The 15,730-nt window shown below is 39.2% G+C and overlaps 1 protein-coding gene across 1 annotated transcript; it reads right to left on the reverse strand.

Annotated features, from left to right (window-relative positions):
* Positions 1–4,204: 4,204 nt before the first annotated feature.
* LOC130504544 (uncharacterized) lies at positions 4,205–10,017 on the reverse strand (the record flags this gene model as incomplete). The annotated part of the gene is given in 9 exon segments (XM_056999161.1): positions 4,205–4,414; positions 4,472–5,314; positions 5,477–5,570; positions 5,700–6,110; positions 6,201–6,725; positions 6,727–6,792; positions 7,097–7,481; positions 7,560–8,793; positions 9,861–10,017. Coding segments are annotated over 9 exon segments (3,925 nt in total), but the record flags the coding sequence as incomplete, so codon positions are not given.
* Between the last annotated feature and the right edge of the window lie 5,713 nt (positions 10,018–15,730).

Raw genomic sequence — 15,730 nt, forward strand, 5'->3', positions numbered from 1 at the left:
TGAGTAAGAAGATATCCCACTTTCTATCCAGATGATTCCAGATTAGCCTGTTCGGACATATGCCATTATCTTCATGATTCTTATCAAACCAGGATGAACCACGATCTAAGAAGCTTTATTTGGAACCACTAATCAGTGGAGAATAACCAGGAAGTTGAATAAATCTCATAGGAGTTGTGAGTAAGAAGATATCCCACTTTCTATCCAGATGATTCCAGATTAGCCTGTTCGGACATATGGCATTATCTTCATGATTCTTATCAAACCAGGATGAACCACGATCTAAGAAGCTTTATTTGGAACCACTAATCAGTGGAGAATAACCAGGAAGTTGAATAAATCTCATAAGAGTTGTGAGCAAGAAGATATCCCACCTTCTATCCAGATGATTCCAGATTAGCCTGTTCGGACATATGCCATTATCTTCATGATTCTTATCAAACCAGGATGAACCACGATCTAAGAAGCTTTATTTGGAACCACTAATCAGTGGAGAATAACCAGGAAGTTGAATAAATCTCATAGGAGTTGTGAGTAAGAAGATATCCCACTTTCTATCCAGATGATTCCAGATTAGCCTGTTCGGACATATGGCAATATCTTCATGATTCTTATCAAACCAGGATGAACCATATCTAAGAAGCTTTATTTGGAACCACTAATCAGTGGAGAATAACCAGGAAGTTGAATAAATCTCATAGGAGTTGTGAGTAAGAAGATATCCCACTTTCTATCCAGATGATTCCAGATTAGCCTGTTCGGACATATGCCATATCTTCATGATTCTTATCAAACCAGGATGAACCACGATCTAAGAAGCTTTATTTGGAACCACTAATCAGTGGAGAATAACCAGGAAGTTGAATAAATCTCATAGGAGTTGTGAGTAAGAAGATATCCCACTTTCTATCCAGATGATTCCAGATTAGCCTGTTCGGACATATGGCAATTATCTTCATGATTCTTATCAAACCAGGATGAACCACGATCTAAGAAGCTTTATTTGGAACCACTAATCAGTGGAGAATAACCAGGAAGTTGAATAAATCTCATAGGAGTTGTGAGTAAGAAGATATCCCACTTTCTATCCAGATGATTCCAGATTAGCCTGTTCGGACATATGCCATTATCTTCATGATTCTTATCAAACCAGGATGAACCACGATCTAAGAAGCTTTATTTGGAACCACTAATCAGTGGAGAATAACCAGGAAGTTGAATAAATCTCATAGGAGTTGTGAGTAAGAAGATATCCCACTTTCTATCCAGATGATTCCAGATTAGCCTGTTCGGACATATGGCAATATCTTCATGATTCTTATCAAACCAGGATGAACCACGATCTAAGAAGCTTTATTGGGAACCACTAATCAGTGGAGAATAACCAGGAAGTTGAATAAATCTCATAGGAGTTGTGAGTAAGAAGATATCCCACTTTCTATCCAGATGATTCCAGATTAGCCTGTTCGGACATATGGCAATATCTTCATGATTCTTATCAAACCAGGATGAACCACGATCTAAGAAGCTTTATTTGGAACCACTAATCAGTGGAGAATAACCAGGAAGTTGAATAAATCTCATAGGAGTTGTGAGTAAGAAGATATCCCACTTTCTATCCAGATGATTCCAGATTAGCCTGTTCGGACATATGCCATTATCTTCATGATTCTTATCAAACCAGGATGAACCACGATCTAAGAAGCTTTATTTGGAACCACTAATCAGTGGAGAATAACCAGGAAGTTGAATAAATCTCATAAGTGTTGTGAGCAAGAAGATATCCCACTTTTCTATCCAGATGATTCCAGATTAGCCTGTTCGGACATATGGCAATATCTTCATGATTCTTATCAAACCAGGATGAACCACGATCTAAGAAGCTTTATTTGGAACCACTAATCAGTGGAGAATAACCAGGAAGTTGAATAAATCTCATAGGAGTTGTGAGTAAGAAGATATCCCACTTTCTATCCAGATGATTCCAGATTAGCCTGTTCGGACATATGGCAATATCTTCATGATTCTTATCAAACCAGGATGAACCACGATCTAAGAAGCTTTATTTGGAACCACTAATCAGTGGAGAATAACCAGGAAGTTGAATAAATCTCATAGGAGTTGTGAGTAAGAAGATATCCCACTTTCTATCCAGATGATTCCAGATTAGCCTGTTCGGACATATGGCAATATCTTCATGATTCTTATCAAACCAGGATGAACCACGATCTAAGAAGCTTTATTTGGAACCACTAATCAGTGGAGAATAACCAGGAAGTTGAATAAATCTCATAGGAGTTGTGAGTAAGAAGATATCCCACTTTCTATCCAGATGATTCCAGATTAGCCTGTTCGGACATATGGCAATATCTTCATGATTCTTATCAAACCAGGATGAACCACGATCTAAGAAGCTTTATTTGGAACCACTAATCAGTGGAGAATAACCAGGAAGTTGAATAAATCTCATAAGTGTTGTGAGTAAGAAGATATCCCACTTTCTATCCAGATGATTCCAGATTAGCCTGTTCGGACATATGCCAATATCTTCATGATTCTTATCAAACCAGGATGAACCACGATCTAAGAAGCTTTATTTGGAACCACTAATCAGTGGAGAATAACCAGGAAGTTGAATAAATCTCATAGGAGTTGTGAGTAAGAAGATATCCCACTTTCTATCCAGATGATTCCAGATTAGCCTGTTCGGACATATGCATTATCTTCATGATTCTTATCAAACCAGGATGAACCACGATCTAAGAAGCTTTATTTGGAACCACTAATCAGTGGAGAATAACCAGGAAGTTGAATAAATCTCATAGGAGTTGTGAGTAAGAAGATATCCCACTTTCTATCCAGATGATTCCAGATTAGCCTGTTCGGACATATGGCAATATCTTCATGATTCTTATCAAACCAGGATGAACCACGATCTAAGAAGCTTTATTTGGAACCACTAATCAGTGGAGAATAACCAGGAAGTTGAATAAATCTCATAAGTGTTGTGAGTAAGAAGATATCCCACTTTCTATCCAGATGATTCCAGATTAGCCTGTTCGGACATATGCCATTATCTTCATGATTCTTATCAAACCAGGATGAACCACGATCTAAGAAGCTTTATTTGGAACCACTAATCAGTGGAGAATAACCAGGAAGTTGAATAAATCTCATAGGAGTTGTGAGTAAGAAGATATCCCACTTTCTATCCAGATGATTCCAGATTAGCCTGTTCGGACATATGGCAATATCTTCATGATTCTTATCAAACCAGGATGAACCACGATCTAAGAAGCTTTATTTGGAACCACTAATCAGTGGAGAATAACCAGGAAGTTGAATAAATCTCATAAGTGTTGTGAGCAAGAAGATATCCCACCTTCTATCCAGATGATTCCAGATTAGCCTGTTCGGACATATGCCATTATCTTCATGATTCTTATCAAACCAGGATGAACCACGATCTAAGAAGCTTTATTTGGAACCACTAATCAGTGGAGAATAACCAGGAAGTTGAATAAATCTCATAGGAGTTGTGAGTAAGAAGATATCCCACCTTCTATCCAGATGATGATACACTCCTAGGATGCTTCTCTGGTTATATGGGGGATAGATCCTTGCAAGGACGAATCAGAGACTCAAGTTCTTCAAGGTTTGTGGAATGAATGGTGACACAAGAGATGTGAAAGTGCTCTTGATACTCCTAGATGCCTAGTTCGGATATGACACACCGAAGAAGAGATCCTTGGGCTGTTGGATACTACACACCAACAAGATCACTCGCCGACTTGATAACAAGAAGAAGAGAGAACAAGAGATAAAGGTTTGTGAAAAGATAACTTGATAGATATTAGGGTTTGCGGACACAACATATATATAGGCTGAGACTTGTACATACACAAGCTCAAATAAAGGAACATACTCCTTGTGTTTCAAATAAAAGGAAATAAAAAGAAACCATAGTCTAAAATATAACATAAGATAAATATGCATCCGAGATGCACCCATGATACATCATCTAGGAGATGTGTAAGTGAACTTGATGCCTCATTAAAAACCTTAGATAGAAAACCCAGTGGGACAAAACTATCTAAGGGAAAAAGAGTACACCAAGCCACTTGCCTAGATGATGATCAGCTTGATGGTGATGTTGCTTGAATGGTGATAAGTGTGTCTTGGTTGATCAAGCTTCTTCCAAGACCTTCTTCTTGCTTCCAGGCTATCATGAGTAATCCTCCAATGGCTTTCTTGAGTTGTCTACTCCTTGAACGAGTAATAGGACCTTCTGGTATGGTTAAGACATCTTCAGCAGCTGGCTCATCTATCATCACATTGTCTTCATGAGTTGGCTGGTCCATGATCACATCATCCCCTCCTTCTTGAAAAGGATTTGACCTCAAATCAAGCTCATCTGCAACAAAAGGAATCAAGTCAGTAACATTGAAACTGTTGCTTATATCATACTTACCTTGAAGATCAATCTTGTAGGCATTGTCATTGATTTTCTGGATGATTTCAAATGGGCCATCTATCCTCGCCATCAGCTTGGACTTTCTTTCTTTGGGAAACCTCTCCTTGCGCAAATGAACCCACACCATATCTCCTACATCAAAGATCATCTCGCGCCTGCCCTTGTTTGCTTTCTTAGTGTACTGCTTTGTCTTCTCAACAATATTCTTTCTAGCCTGCTCATGGATCTGCTGCACCATCTCTGCTTTCTTTTTCCCATCCATACTGACCCTAGCACACTCAGGTAAAGGCATTAGATCCAAAGGAGAGATGGGATTGAACCCATAAACAATTTCAAAAGGAGAATACTTAGATGCAGAGTGCTGGGCATGATTATAAGCAAATTCACAGTGAGGCAAGTACTCTTCCCATGATTTCAGATTCTTTTTAATGAATGCACGCAAGAGAGTTCCAAGAGTTCTATTGACTACCTCAGTCTGCCCATCAGTTTGTGGATGACATGTAGTAGAGAATAATAGCTTAGTACCTAGCTTAGACCAAAGAGTTTTCCAAAAATAACTAAGAAACTTAGTATCTCTATCAGAAACTATAGTCCTAGGCATACCATGAATGCGCACAATCTCTTTAAAGAACAGGTTTGCAACATGTAAAGCATCATCAGTCTTATGACAAGCAATGAAGTGTGCCATTTTAGAAAATCTATCCACAACCACAAAGATAGAATCCTTACCTGTCTTGGTCCTTGGCAATCCGACAACAAAGTCCATAGATATATCATTCCAAGGGTGAGTAGGAATAGGTAAAGGAGTATACAAACCGTGGGGTTGGATCTTTGACTTAGCTGCTTTGCAAGTTGCACACCTCCCACAGATCCTCTCAACATCTCGTTTCATGTGTGGCCAAAAGAAGTGATCCTGCAAAACCTTGAGAGTCTTGGCAATACCAAAGTGTCCCATTAAACTTCCTCCATGGGATTCCCTGACAAATAAATCTCTTAAAGAACAGTTAGGCACACACAGTCTATTATCATAGAATAAGAACCCATCCTGCCTAAAGTAATGCCCAGCAGCATACTTCTCACACGATTTATAAGCTTCCTGAAAGTCAGAGTCAGTTGCATACATATCTTTAAGTTGTTCAAATCCTAGCAACTTAGCATCAAGAGTATTCAAGAGGGTATACCTTCTGGATAGTGCATCAGCAACTATATTTTCCTTACCTTGTTTGTATTTGATTACATAAGGAAAGGTTTCAATGAACTCGACCCATCTTGCATGTCTCTTGCTGAGCTTATTCTGGCCCTTGAGGTACTTGAGAGATTCATGATCAGTGTGTATGACAAACTCCTTGGGCCATAGATAGTGTTGCCAGGTCTGCAAAGCCCTTACTAAAGCATAGAGTTCCTTGTCATAGGTAGCATAGTTGAGAGTTGCTCCTCCAAGTTTCTCACTGAAGTATGCTATGGGTCTTCTTTCCTGCATAAGCACAGCACCAATACCAATTCCTGAGGCATCACATTCTATTTCAAAAGTTTTATTAAAATCAGGAAGTATGAGAAGAGGGGCATGAGTAAGCTTCTCTTTTAGGCATTGAAAGGCAAGTTCTTGTGCTTCTCCCCATTTGAAACCGACTTCCTTCTTGATCACTTCAGTCAAAGGAGCTGCTATGGTGCTAAAGTCCCTCACAAATCGTCGGTAGAAACCAGCTAACCCATGGAAGCTTCTTACTTCACTTATGGTCTTAGGAATTGGCCACTCTTGTATAGCTTTTACCTTCTCCTGGTCCACCTTTACTCCATCTGCACTCACAACAAAACCTAGGAAGACCAAGTTATCCGTACAGAAAGTGCACTTTTTGAGGTTAGCAAAGAGCTTTTCTTTTCTCAAAACATCAAGAACAGTCCTAAGATGAACTATATGCTCTTCTAAGCTCTTAGAGTACACAAGGATATCATCAAAATAAACTACCACAAACAATCCTATAAAGGATCTAAGCACATGATTCATCAATCTCATAAAAGTACTAGGAGCATTAGTTAAGCCAAAGGGCATCACTAACCACTCATACAAACCATGCTTAGTCTTAAAGGCTGTTTTCCACTCATCTCCCTCTTTCATCCTAATTTGATGATATCCACTTTTCAAATCTATCTTAGAAAAGATGCTAGAACCATGCAACTCATCAAGCATATCATCTAATCTAGGAATAGGGTGGCGATACTTCACTGTTATATTGTTGATTGCTCTACAATCAACACACATGCGCCAGCTTCCATCCTTCTTGGGTACAAGGAGCACTGGTACAGCACAAGGACTCATGCTCTCACGGATGTGGCCTTTCTCCATCAACTCTTCAACCTGTCTTTGTAGCTCCTTAGTCTCCACTGGATTAGTTCTGTATGCTGGTCTGTTAGGAAGAGTAGCTCCTGGCACAAAATCAATCTGATGCTCAATCCCACGGATAGGTGGTAGACCTATGGGATTATCTTCTGGAAATACATCTTCAAATTCCTGTAAAAGAGCTAACATCTCACTCGGATACACCGGTGTACACTCAGTTAGATTCAAAAGATTTCTTTAAAAACAGGCTGGTTAGAGTGAAGAGATCTTTTGATATCACCAGCTTTGGCATAGAAGTTGTGCTGCTTGTTCTTCTCTGGTTTGAGATCGATTTCTTTCTTCTTTTGAAGCTGCAACTGATCTTGATGCACTTCCTTAGGAGTCAGAGGCACCAGAGTAGTCTTCCTACCATTGAACTCAAAAGAATGCTTATTTGCAAAGCCATCATGTGTGACTTTTCTATCAAATTGCCACGGCCTACCAAGCAAGATGTGACTTGCTTCCATTGGTATCACATCACAGAGAATCTCATCTTCATACCTACCAATGGAGAATGGTACAGAGACTTGTGTGGATACTCTCATCTCACCCTCTTCATTAAGCCACTGCAGCCGGTAAGGTTTAGGATGTTTCTGAGTTTCTAATCCAAGCTTCTTCACCATGGTCTCACTAGCAACATTAACACAGCTCCCACCATCAATGATCAGGCTACATATCTTCCCTTGAACCATGCAGCGTGTGTAGAACAAGTTCTCTCTCTGCTCAAGCTCCACGGTTTTATTTTGCAAGCTGAGAGTCCTTCTTGCAACCAACAATCTTCCCTGAACTGGTTCTTCTTCATACTCTTCATCTGAAAGCTCCTGATCATCCTCAAGCTTCTCATCCTGAGATTCATACTCTCCATTGTCCAAGAGGATCATGACTCGCTTGTTAGTGCACTCATTAGCATAGTGACCACGTCCTTGACATTTGAAACACTTGACATCCCTGGCTCGTGAAGAAGTAGCTTCAGTTTTCCCTTTGTCTTTGCTGATAGTACTGCCTGGCTTGGTATCTTCTTTTGGCTGAAGCTTATTATCCTTATGATACGCTGGTTTCTCCTCTTTAGCCTGCTGATACTTGCTGGTACCATAGCTTCCTCGTGACTGATGCTTTCTCTTAACTTGCTGCTCCACCAGAATCGCTTTGTGTAGCATCTCTTCTAGCTCAACATAGTGTTGCATCTCTACATTGTCTTGTATCTCACGGTTAAGTCCTCCAAGGAACCGAGCCATAGTAGCCTCTCTATCTTCTGATATGCAAGCTCTCAACATCAACAACTCCATCTCTTGGAAGTACTCTTCTACTGATCGTGATCCTTGTGTGAGCTTTCTTAGTCTTTGATGGAGATCACGATGGTAATGGTTTGGCACAAACCTCCTGCGCATCACAGCTTTCATCTCAGCCCAAGTCTCAATAGGGTACTCACCATTACGCCTCTTGTTTGTAACCAACTGATCCCACCAGCTCAAGGCATAATCATAGAATTCAGTAGCAGCCACTTGAATCTTCTTAAGCTCAGTGTAGTGTTGACAGTTGAAAACTAGCTCAATCTTCTTCTCCCACTCAAGATAAGCATCTGGATCAGCCTTGCCATGGAAAGGAGGGATTTTTAGCTTCAATCCAGCTAGTTCATTGCGTGGACGATGCTCACGCCTGTGCCTTCGGTTGCTACGGCTGCTGTGTCTAGAGTCTGAGCTGTGCCGTTCTCTTTCATAGTAGTTGTCAGTCTCTTCTGAACCATCATGCTCTCTTCTAGCCGGTTCTCGTCGGTTCTGCCTTGGATCACGTCTAGGTTCTGAAGACTGAGCATCAAGCTCTTCGCGGAAGGTACCCAATCTTGTTTCCATCATAGTGTGCATACGGCGAGTTAAAGCTTCAAGCAAGGCTTTATGCTCTAGACTAACACCTGCATCCTCTTCTTCATCTCCAGCCATAGTACCTGAGATAAACAAAAGAAAGCAACCAGTAAATAGTTCAAGAAACAAAACAAAACGAAATAGATTCAAATAAGGAAACAACAAATGATGATAAAACTTGAACAACACGGATCAGGTTTGATTTTAAAAACTCTTTCCACACTTACACCAATAGATCAAGTTCAACAAATGATGATATGACTCAACAATCACAGATCTATGGATATAAGAACAGATCGAATCAAGCAAACACAAACAACTTATAGATCTAGAAGTTTCAAAACCGTAGACAACAAGAATATGAATGGACTCTTTAGAAACCCTAGTCGAAATACTTAGATCTATCAGTTCTGAGACAAACATACACAGATCTAGCAATAGTGATGAAATAGATGAACAGATCTATAAGAAAAATCGAGTAAACAACAACTTCCCTAGCCAGAGTTGCTCTGATACCACTTGATACACTCCTAGGATGCTTCTCTGGTTATAAGGGGGATAGATCCTTGCAAGGACGAATCAGAGACTCAAGTTCTTCAAGGTTTGTGGAATGAATGGTGACACAAGAGATGTGAAAGGGCTCTTGATACTCCTAGATGCCTAGTTCGGATATGACACACCGAAGAAGAGATCCTTGGGCTGTTGGATACTACACACCAACAAGATCACTCGCCAACTTGATAACAAGGAGAAGAGAGAACAAGAGATAAAGGTTTGTGAAAAGATAACTTGATAGATATTAGGGTTTGCGGACACAACATATATATAGGCTGAGACTTGTACATACACAAGCTCAAATAAAGGAACATACTCCTTGTGTTTCAAATAAAAGGAAATAAAAAGAAACCATAGTCTAAAATATAACATAAGATAAATATGCATCCGAGATGCACCCATGATACATCATCTAGGAGATGTGTAAGTGAACTTGATGCCTCATTAAAAACCTTAGATAGAAAACCCAGTGGGACAAAACTATCTAAGGGAAAAAGAGTACACCAAGCCACTTGCCTAGATGATGATCAGCTTGATGGTGATGTTGCTTGAATGGTGATAAGTGTGTCTTGGTTGATCAAGCTTCTTCCAAGACCTTCTTCTTGCTTCCAGGCTATCATGAGTAATCCTCCAATGGCTTTCTTGAGTTGTCTACTCCTTGAACGAGTAATAGGACCTTCTGGTATGGTTAAGACATCTTCAGCAGCTGGCTCATCTATCATCACATTGTCTTCATGAGTTGGCTGGTCCATGATCACATCAGATGATTCCAGATTAGCCTGTTCGGACATATGGCAATATCTTCATGATTCTTTTCAAACCAGGATGAACCACGATCTAAGAAGCTTTATTTGGAACCACTAATCAGTGGAGAATAACCAGGAAGTTGAATAAATCTCATAAGTGTTGTGAGTAAGAAGATATCCCACTTTCTATCCAGATGATTCCAGATTAGCCTGTTCGGACATATGCCATTATCTTCATGATTCTTATCAAACCAGGATGAACCACGATCTAAGAAGCTTTATTTGGAACCACTAATCAGTGGAGAATAACCAGGAAGTTGAATAAATCTCATAGGAGTTGTGAGTAAGAAGATATCCCACTTTCTATCCAGATGATTCCAGATTAGCCTGTTCGGACATATGGCAATATCTTCATGATTCTTATCAAACCAGGATGAACCACGATCTAAGAAGCTTTATTTGGAACCACTAATCAGTGGAGAATAACCAGGAAGTTGAATAAATCTCATAGGAGTTGTGAGTAAGAAGATATCCCACTTTCTATCCAGATGATTCCAGATTAGCCTGTTCGGACATATGGCAATATCTTCATGATTCTTATCAAACCAGGATGAACCACGATCTAAGAAGCTTTATTTGGAACCACTAATCAGTGGAGAATAACCAGGAAGTTGAATAAATCTCATAGGAGTTGTGAGTAAGAAGATATCCCACTTTCTATCCAGATGATTCCAGATTAGCCTGTTCGGACATATGGCAATATCTTCATGATTCTTATCAAACCAGGATGAACCACGATCTAAGAAGCTTTATTTGGAACCACTAATCAGTGGAGAATAACCAGGAAGTTGAATAAATCTCATAGGAGTTGTGAGTAAGAAGATATCCCACTTTCTATCCAGATGATTCCAGATTAGCCTGTTCGGACATATGGCATTATCTTCATGATTCTTATCAAACCAGGATGAACCACGATCTAAGAAGCTTTATTTGGAACCACTAATCAGTGGAGAATAACCAGGAAGTTGAATAAATCTCATAGGAGTTGTGAGTAAGAAGATATCCCACTTTCTATCCAGATGATTCCAGATTAGCCTGTTCGGACATATGGCAATATCTTCATGATTCTTATCAAACCAGGATGAACCACGATCTAAGAAGCTTTATTTGGAACCACTAATCAGTGGAGAATAACCAGGAAGTTGAATAAATCTCATAGGAGTTGTGAGTAAGAAGATATCCCACTTTCTATCCAGATGATTCCAGATTAGCCTGTTCGGACATATGGCAATATCTTCATGATTCTTATCAAACCAGGATGAACCACGATCTAAGAAGCTTTATTTGGAACCACTAATCAGTGGAGAATAACCAGGAAGTTGAATAAATCTCATAGGAGTTGTGAGTAAGAAGATATCCCACTTTCTATCCAGATGATTCCAGATTAGCCTGTTCGGACATATGGCAATATCTTCATGATTCTTATCAAACCAGGATGAACCACGATCTAAGAAGCTTTATTTGGAACCACTAATCAGTGGAGAATAACCAGGAAGTTGAATAAATCTCATAGGAGTTGTGAGTAAGAAGATATCCCACTTTCTATCCAGATGATTCCAGATTAGCCTGTTCGGACATATGGCAATATCTTCATGATTCTTATCAAACCAGGATGAACCACGATCTAAGAAGCTTTATTTGGAACCACTAATCAGTGGAGAATAACCAGGAAGTTGAATAAATCTCATAGGAGTTGTGAGTAAGAAGATATCCCACTTTCTATCCAGATGATTCCAGATTAGCCTGTTCGGACATATGGCAATATCTTCATGATTCTTATCAAACCAGGATGAACCACGATCTAAGAAGCTTTATTTGGAACCACTAATCAGTGGAGAATAACCAGGAAGTTGAATAAATCTCATAGGAGTTGTGAGTAAGAAGATATCCCACTTTCTATCCAGATGATTCCAGATTAGCCTGTTCGGACATATGGCAATATCTTCATGATTCTTATCAAACCAGGATGAACCACGATCTAAGAAGCTTTATTTGGAACCACTAATCAGTGGAGAATAACCAGGAAGTTGAATAAATCTCATAGGAGTTGTGAGTAAGAAGATATCCCACTTTCTATCCAGATGATTCCAGATTAGCCTGTTCGGACATATGGCAATATCTTCATGATTCTTATCAAACCAGGATGAACCACGATCTAAGAAGCTTTATTTGGAACCACTAATCAGTGGAGAATAACCAGGAAGTTGAATAAATCTCATAGGAGTTGTGAGTAAGAAGATATCCCACTTTCTATCCAGATGATTCCAGATTAGCCTGTTCGGACATATGGCAATATCTTCATGATTCTTATCAAACCAGGATGAACCACGATCTAAGAAGCTTTATTTGGAACCACTAATCAGTGGAGAATAACCAGGAAGTTGAATAAATCTCATAGGAGTTGTGAGTAAGAAGATATCCCACTTTCTATCCAGATGATTCCAGATTAGCCTGTTCGGACATATGGCATTATCTTCATGATTCTTATCAAACCAGGATGAACCACGATCTAAGAAGCTTTATTTGGAACCACTAATCAGTGGAGAATAACCAGGAAGTTGAATAAATCTCATAGGAGTTGTGAGTAAGAAGATATCCCACTTTCTATCCAGATGATTCCAGATTAGCCTGTTCGGACATATGGCAATATCTTCATGATTCTTATCAAACCAGGATGAACCACGATCTAAGAAGCTTTATTTGGAACCACTAATCAGTGGAGAATAACCAGGAAGTTGAATAAATCTCATAGGAGTTGTGAGTAAGAAGATATCCCACTTTCTATCCAGATGATTCCAGATTAGCCTGTTCGGACATATGGCAATATCTTCATGATTCTTATCAAACCAGGATGAACCACGATCTAAGAAGCTTTATTTGGAACCACTAATCAGTGGAGAATAACCAGGAAGTTGAATAAATCTCATAGGAGTTGTGAGTAAGAAGATATCCCACTTTCTATCCAGATGATTCCAGATTAGCCTGTTCGGACATATGGCAATATCTTCATGATTCTTATCAAACCAGGATGAACCACGATCTAAGAAGCTTTATTTGGAACCACTAATCAGTGGAGAATAACCAGGAAGTTGAATAAATCTCATAGGAGTTGTGAGTAAGAAGATATCCCACTTTCTATCCAGATGATTCCAGATTAGCCTGTTCGGACATATGGCAATATCTTCATGATTCTTATCAAACCAGGATGAACCACGATCTAAGAAGCTTTATTTGGAACCACTAATCAGTGGAGAATAACCAGGAAGTTGAATAAATCTCATAGGAGTTGTGAGTAAGAAGATATCCCACTTTCTATCCAGATGATTCCAGATTAGCCTGTTCGGACATATGGCAATATCTTCATGATTCTTATCAAACCAGGATGAACCACGATCTAAGAAGCTTTATTTGGAACCACTAATCAGTGGAGAATAACCAGGAAGTTGAATAAATCTCATAGGAGTTGTGAGTAAGAAGATATCCCACTTTCTATCCAGATGATTCCAGATTAGCCTGTTCGGACATATGGCAATATCTTCATGATTCTTATCAAACCAGGATGAACCACGATCTAAGAAGCTTTATTTGGAACCACTAATCAGTGGAGAATAACCAGGAAGTTGAATAAATCTCATAGGAGTTGTGAGTAAGAAGATATCCCACTTTCTATCCAGATGATTCCAGATTAGCCTGTTCGGACATATGGCAATATCTTCATGATTCTTATCAAACCAGGATGAACCACGATCTAAGAAGCTTTATTTGGAACCACTAATCAGTGGAGAATAACCAGGAAGTTGAATAAATCTCATAGGAGTTGTGAGTAAGAAGATATCCCACTTTCTATCCAGATGATTCCAGATTAGCCTGTTCGGACATATGGCAATATCTTCATGATTCTTATCAAACCAGGATGAACCACGATCTAAGAAGCTTTATTTGGAACCACTAATCAGTGGAGAATAACCAGGAAGTTGAATAAATCTCATAGGAGTTGTGAGTAAGAAGATATCCCACTTTCTATCCAGATGATTCCAGATTAGCCTGTTCGGACATATGGCAATATCTTCATGATTCTTATCAAACCAGGATGAACCACGATCTAAGAAGCTTTATTTGGAACCACTAATCAGTGGAGAATAACCAGGAAGTTGAATAAATCTCATAGGAGTTGTGAGTAAGAAGATATCCCACTTTCTATCCAGATGATTCCAGATTAGCCTGTTCGGACATATGGCAATATCTTCATGATTCTTATCAAACCAGGATGAACCACGATCTAAGAAGCTTTATTTGGAACCACTAATCAGTGGAGAATAACCAGGAAGTTGAATAAATCTCATAGGAGTTGTGAGTAAGAAGATATCCCACTTTCTATCCAGATGATTCCAGATTAGCCTGTTCGGACATATGGCAATATCTTCATGATTCTTATCAAACCAGGATGAACCACGATCTAAGAAGCTTTATTTGGAACCACTAATCAGTGGAGAATAACCAGGAAGTTGAATAAATCTCATAGGAGTTGTGAGTAAGAAGATATCCCACTTTCTATCCAGATGATTCCAGATTAGCCTGTTCGGACATATGGCAATATCTTCATGATTCTTATCAAACCAGGATGAACCACGATCTAAGAAGCTTTATTTGGAACCACTAATCAGTGGAGAATAACCAGGAAGTTGAATAAATCTCATAGGAGTTGTGAGTAAGAAGATATCCCACTTTCTATCCAGATGATTCCAGATTAGCCTGTTCGGACATATGGCAATATCTTCATGATTCTTATCAAACCAGGATGAACCACGATCTAAGAAGCTTTATTTGGAACCACTAATCAGTGGAGAATAACCAGGAAGTTGAATAAATCTCATAGGAGTTGTGAGTAAGAAGATATCCCACTTTCTATCCAGATGATTCCAGATTAGCCTGTTCGGACATATGGCAATATCTTCATGATTCTTATCAAACCAGGATGAACCACGATCTAAGAAGCTTTATTTGGAACCACTAATCAGTGGAGAATAACCAGGAAGTTGAATAAATCTCATAGGAGTTGTGAGTAAGAAGATATCCCACTTTCTATCCAGATGATTCCAGATTAGCCTGTTCGGACATATGGCAATATCTTCATGATTCTTATCAAACCAGGATGAACCACGATCTAAGAAGCTTTATTTGGAACCACTAATCAGTGGAGAATAACCAGGAAGTTGAATAAATCTCATAGGAGTTGTGAGTAAGAAGATATCCCACTTTCTATCCAGATGATTCCAGATTAGCCTGTTCGGACATATGGCAATATCTTCATGATTCTTATCAAACCAGGATGAACCACGATCTAAGAAGCTTTATTTGGAACCACTAATCAGTGGAGAATAACCAGGAAGTTGAATAAATCTCATAGGAGTTGTGAGTAAGAAGATATCCCACTTTCTATCCAGATGATTCCAGATTAGCCTGTTCGGACATATGCCAATATCTTCATGATTCTTATCAAACCAGGATGAACCACGATCTAAGAAGCTTTATTTGGAACCACTAATCAGTGGAGAATAACCAGGAAGTTGAATAAATCTCATAGGAGTTGTGAGTAAGAAGATATCCCACTTTCTATCCAGATGATTCCAGATTAGCCTGTTCGGACATATGGCAATAT

Source organism: Raphanus sativus, unplaced genomic scaffold (assembly GCF_000801105.2).
Source record: "Raphanus sativus cultivar WK10039 unplaced genomic scaffold, ASM80110v3 Scaffold1649, whole genome shotgun sequence".
NCBI classification, from domain to species: Eukaryota; Viridiplantae; Streptophyta; class Magnoliopsida; order Brassicales; family Brassicaceae; genus Raphanus; species Raphanus sativus.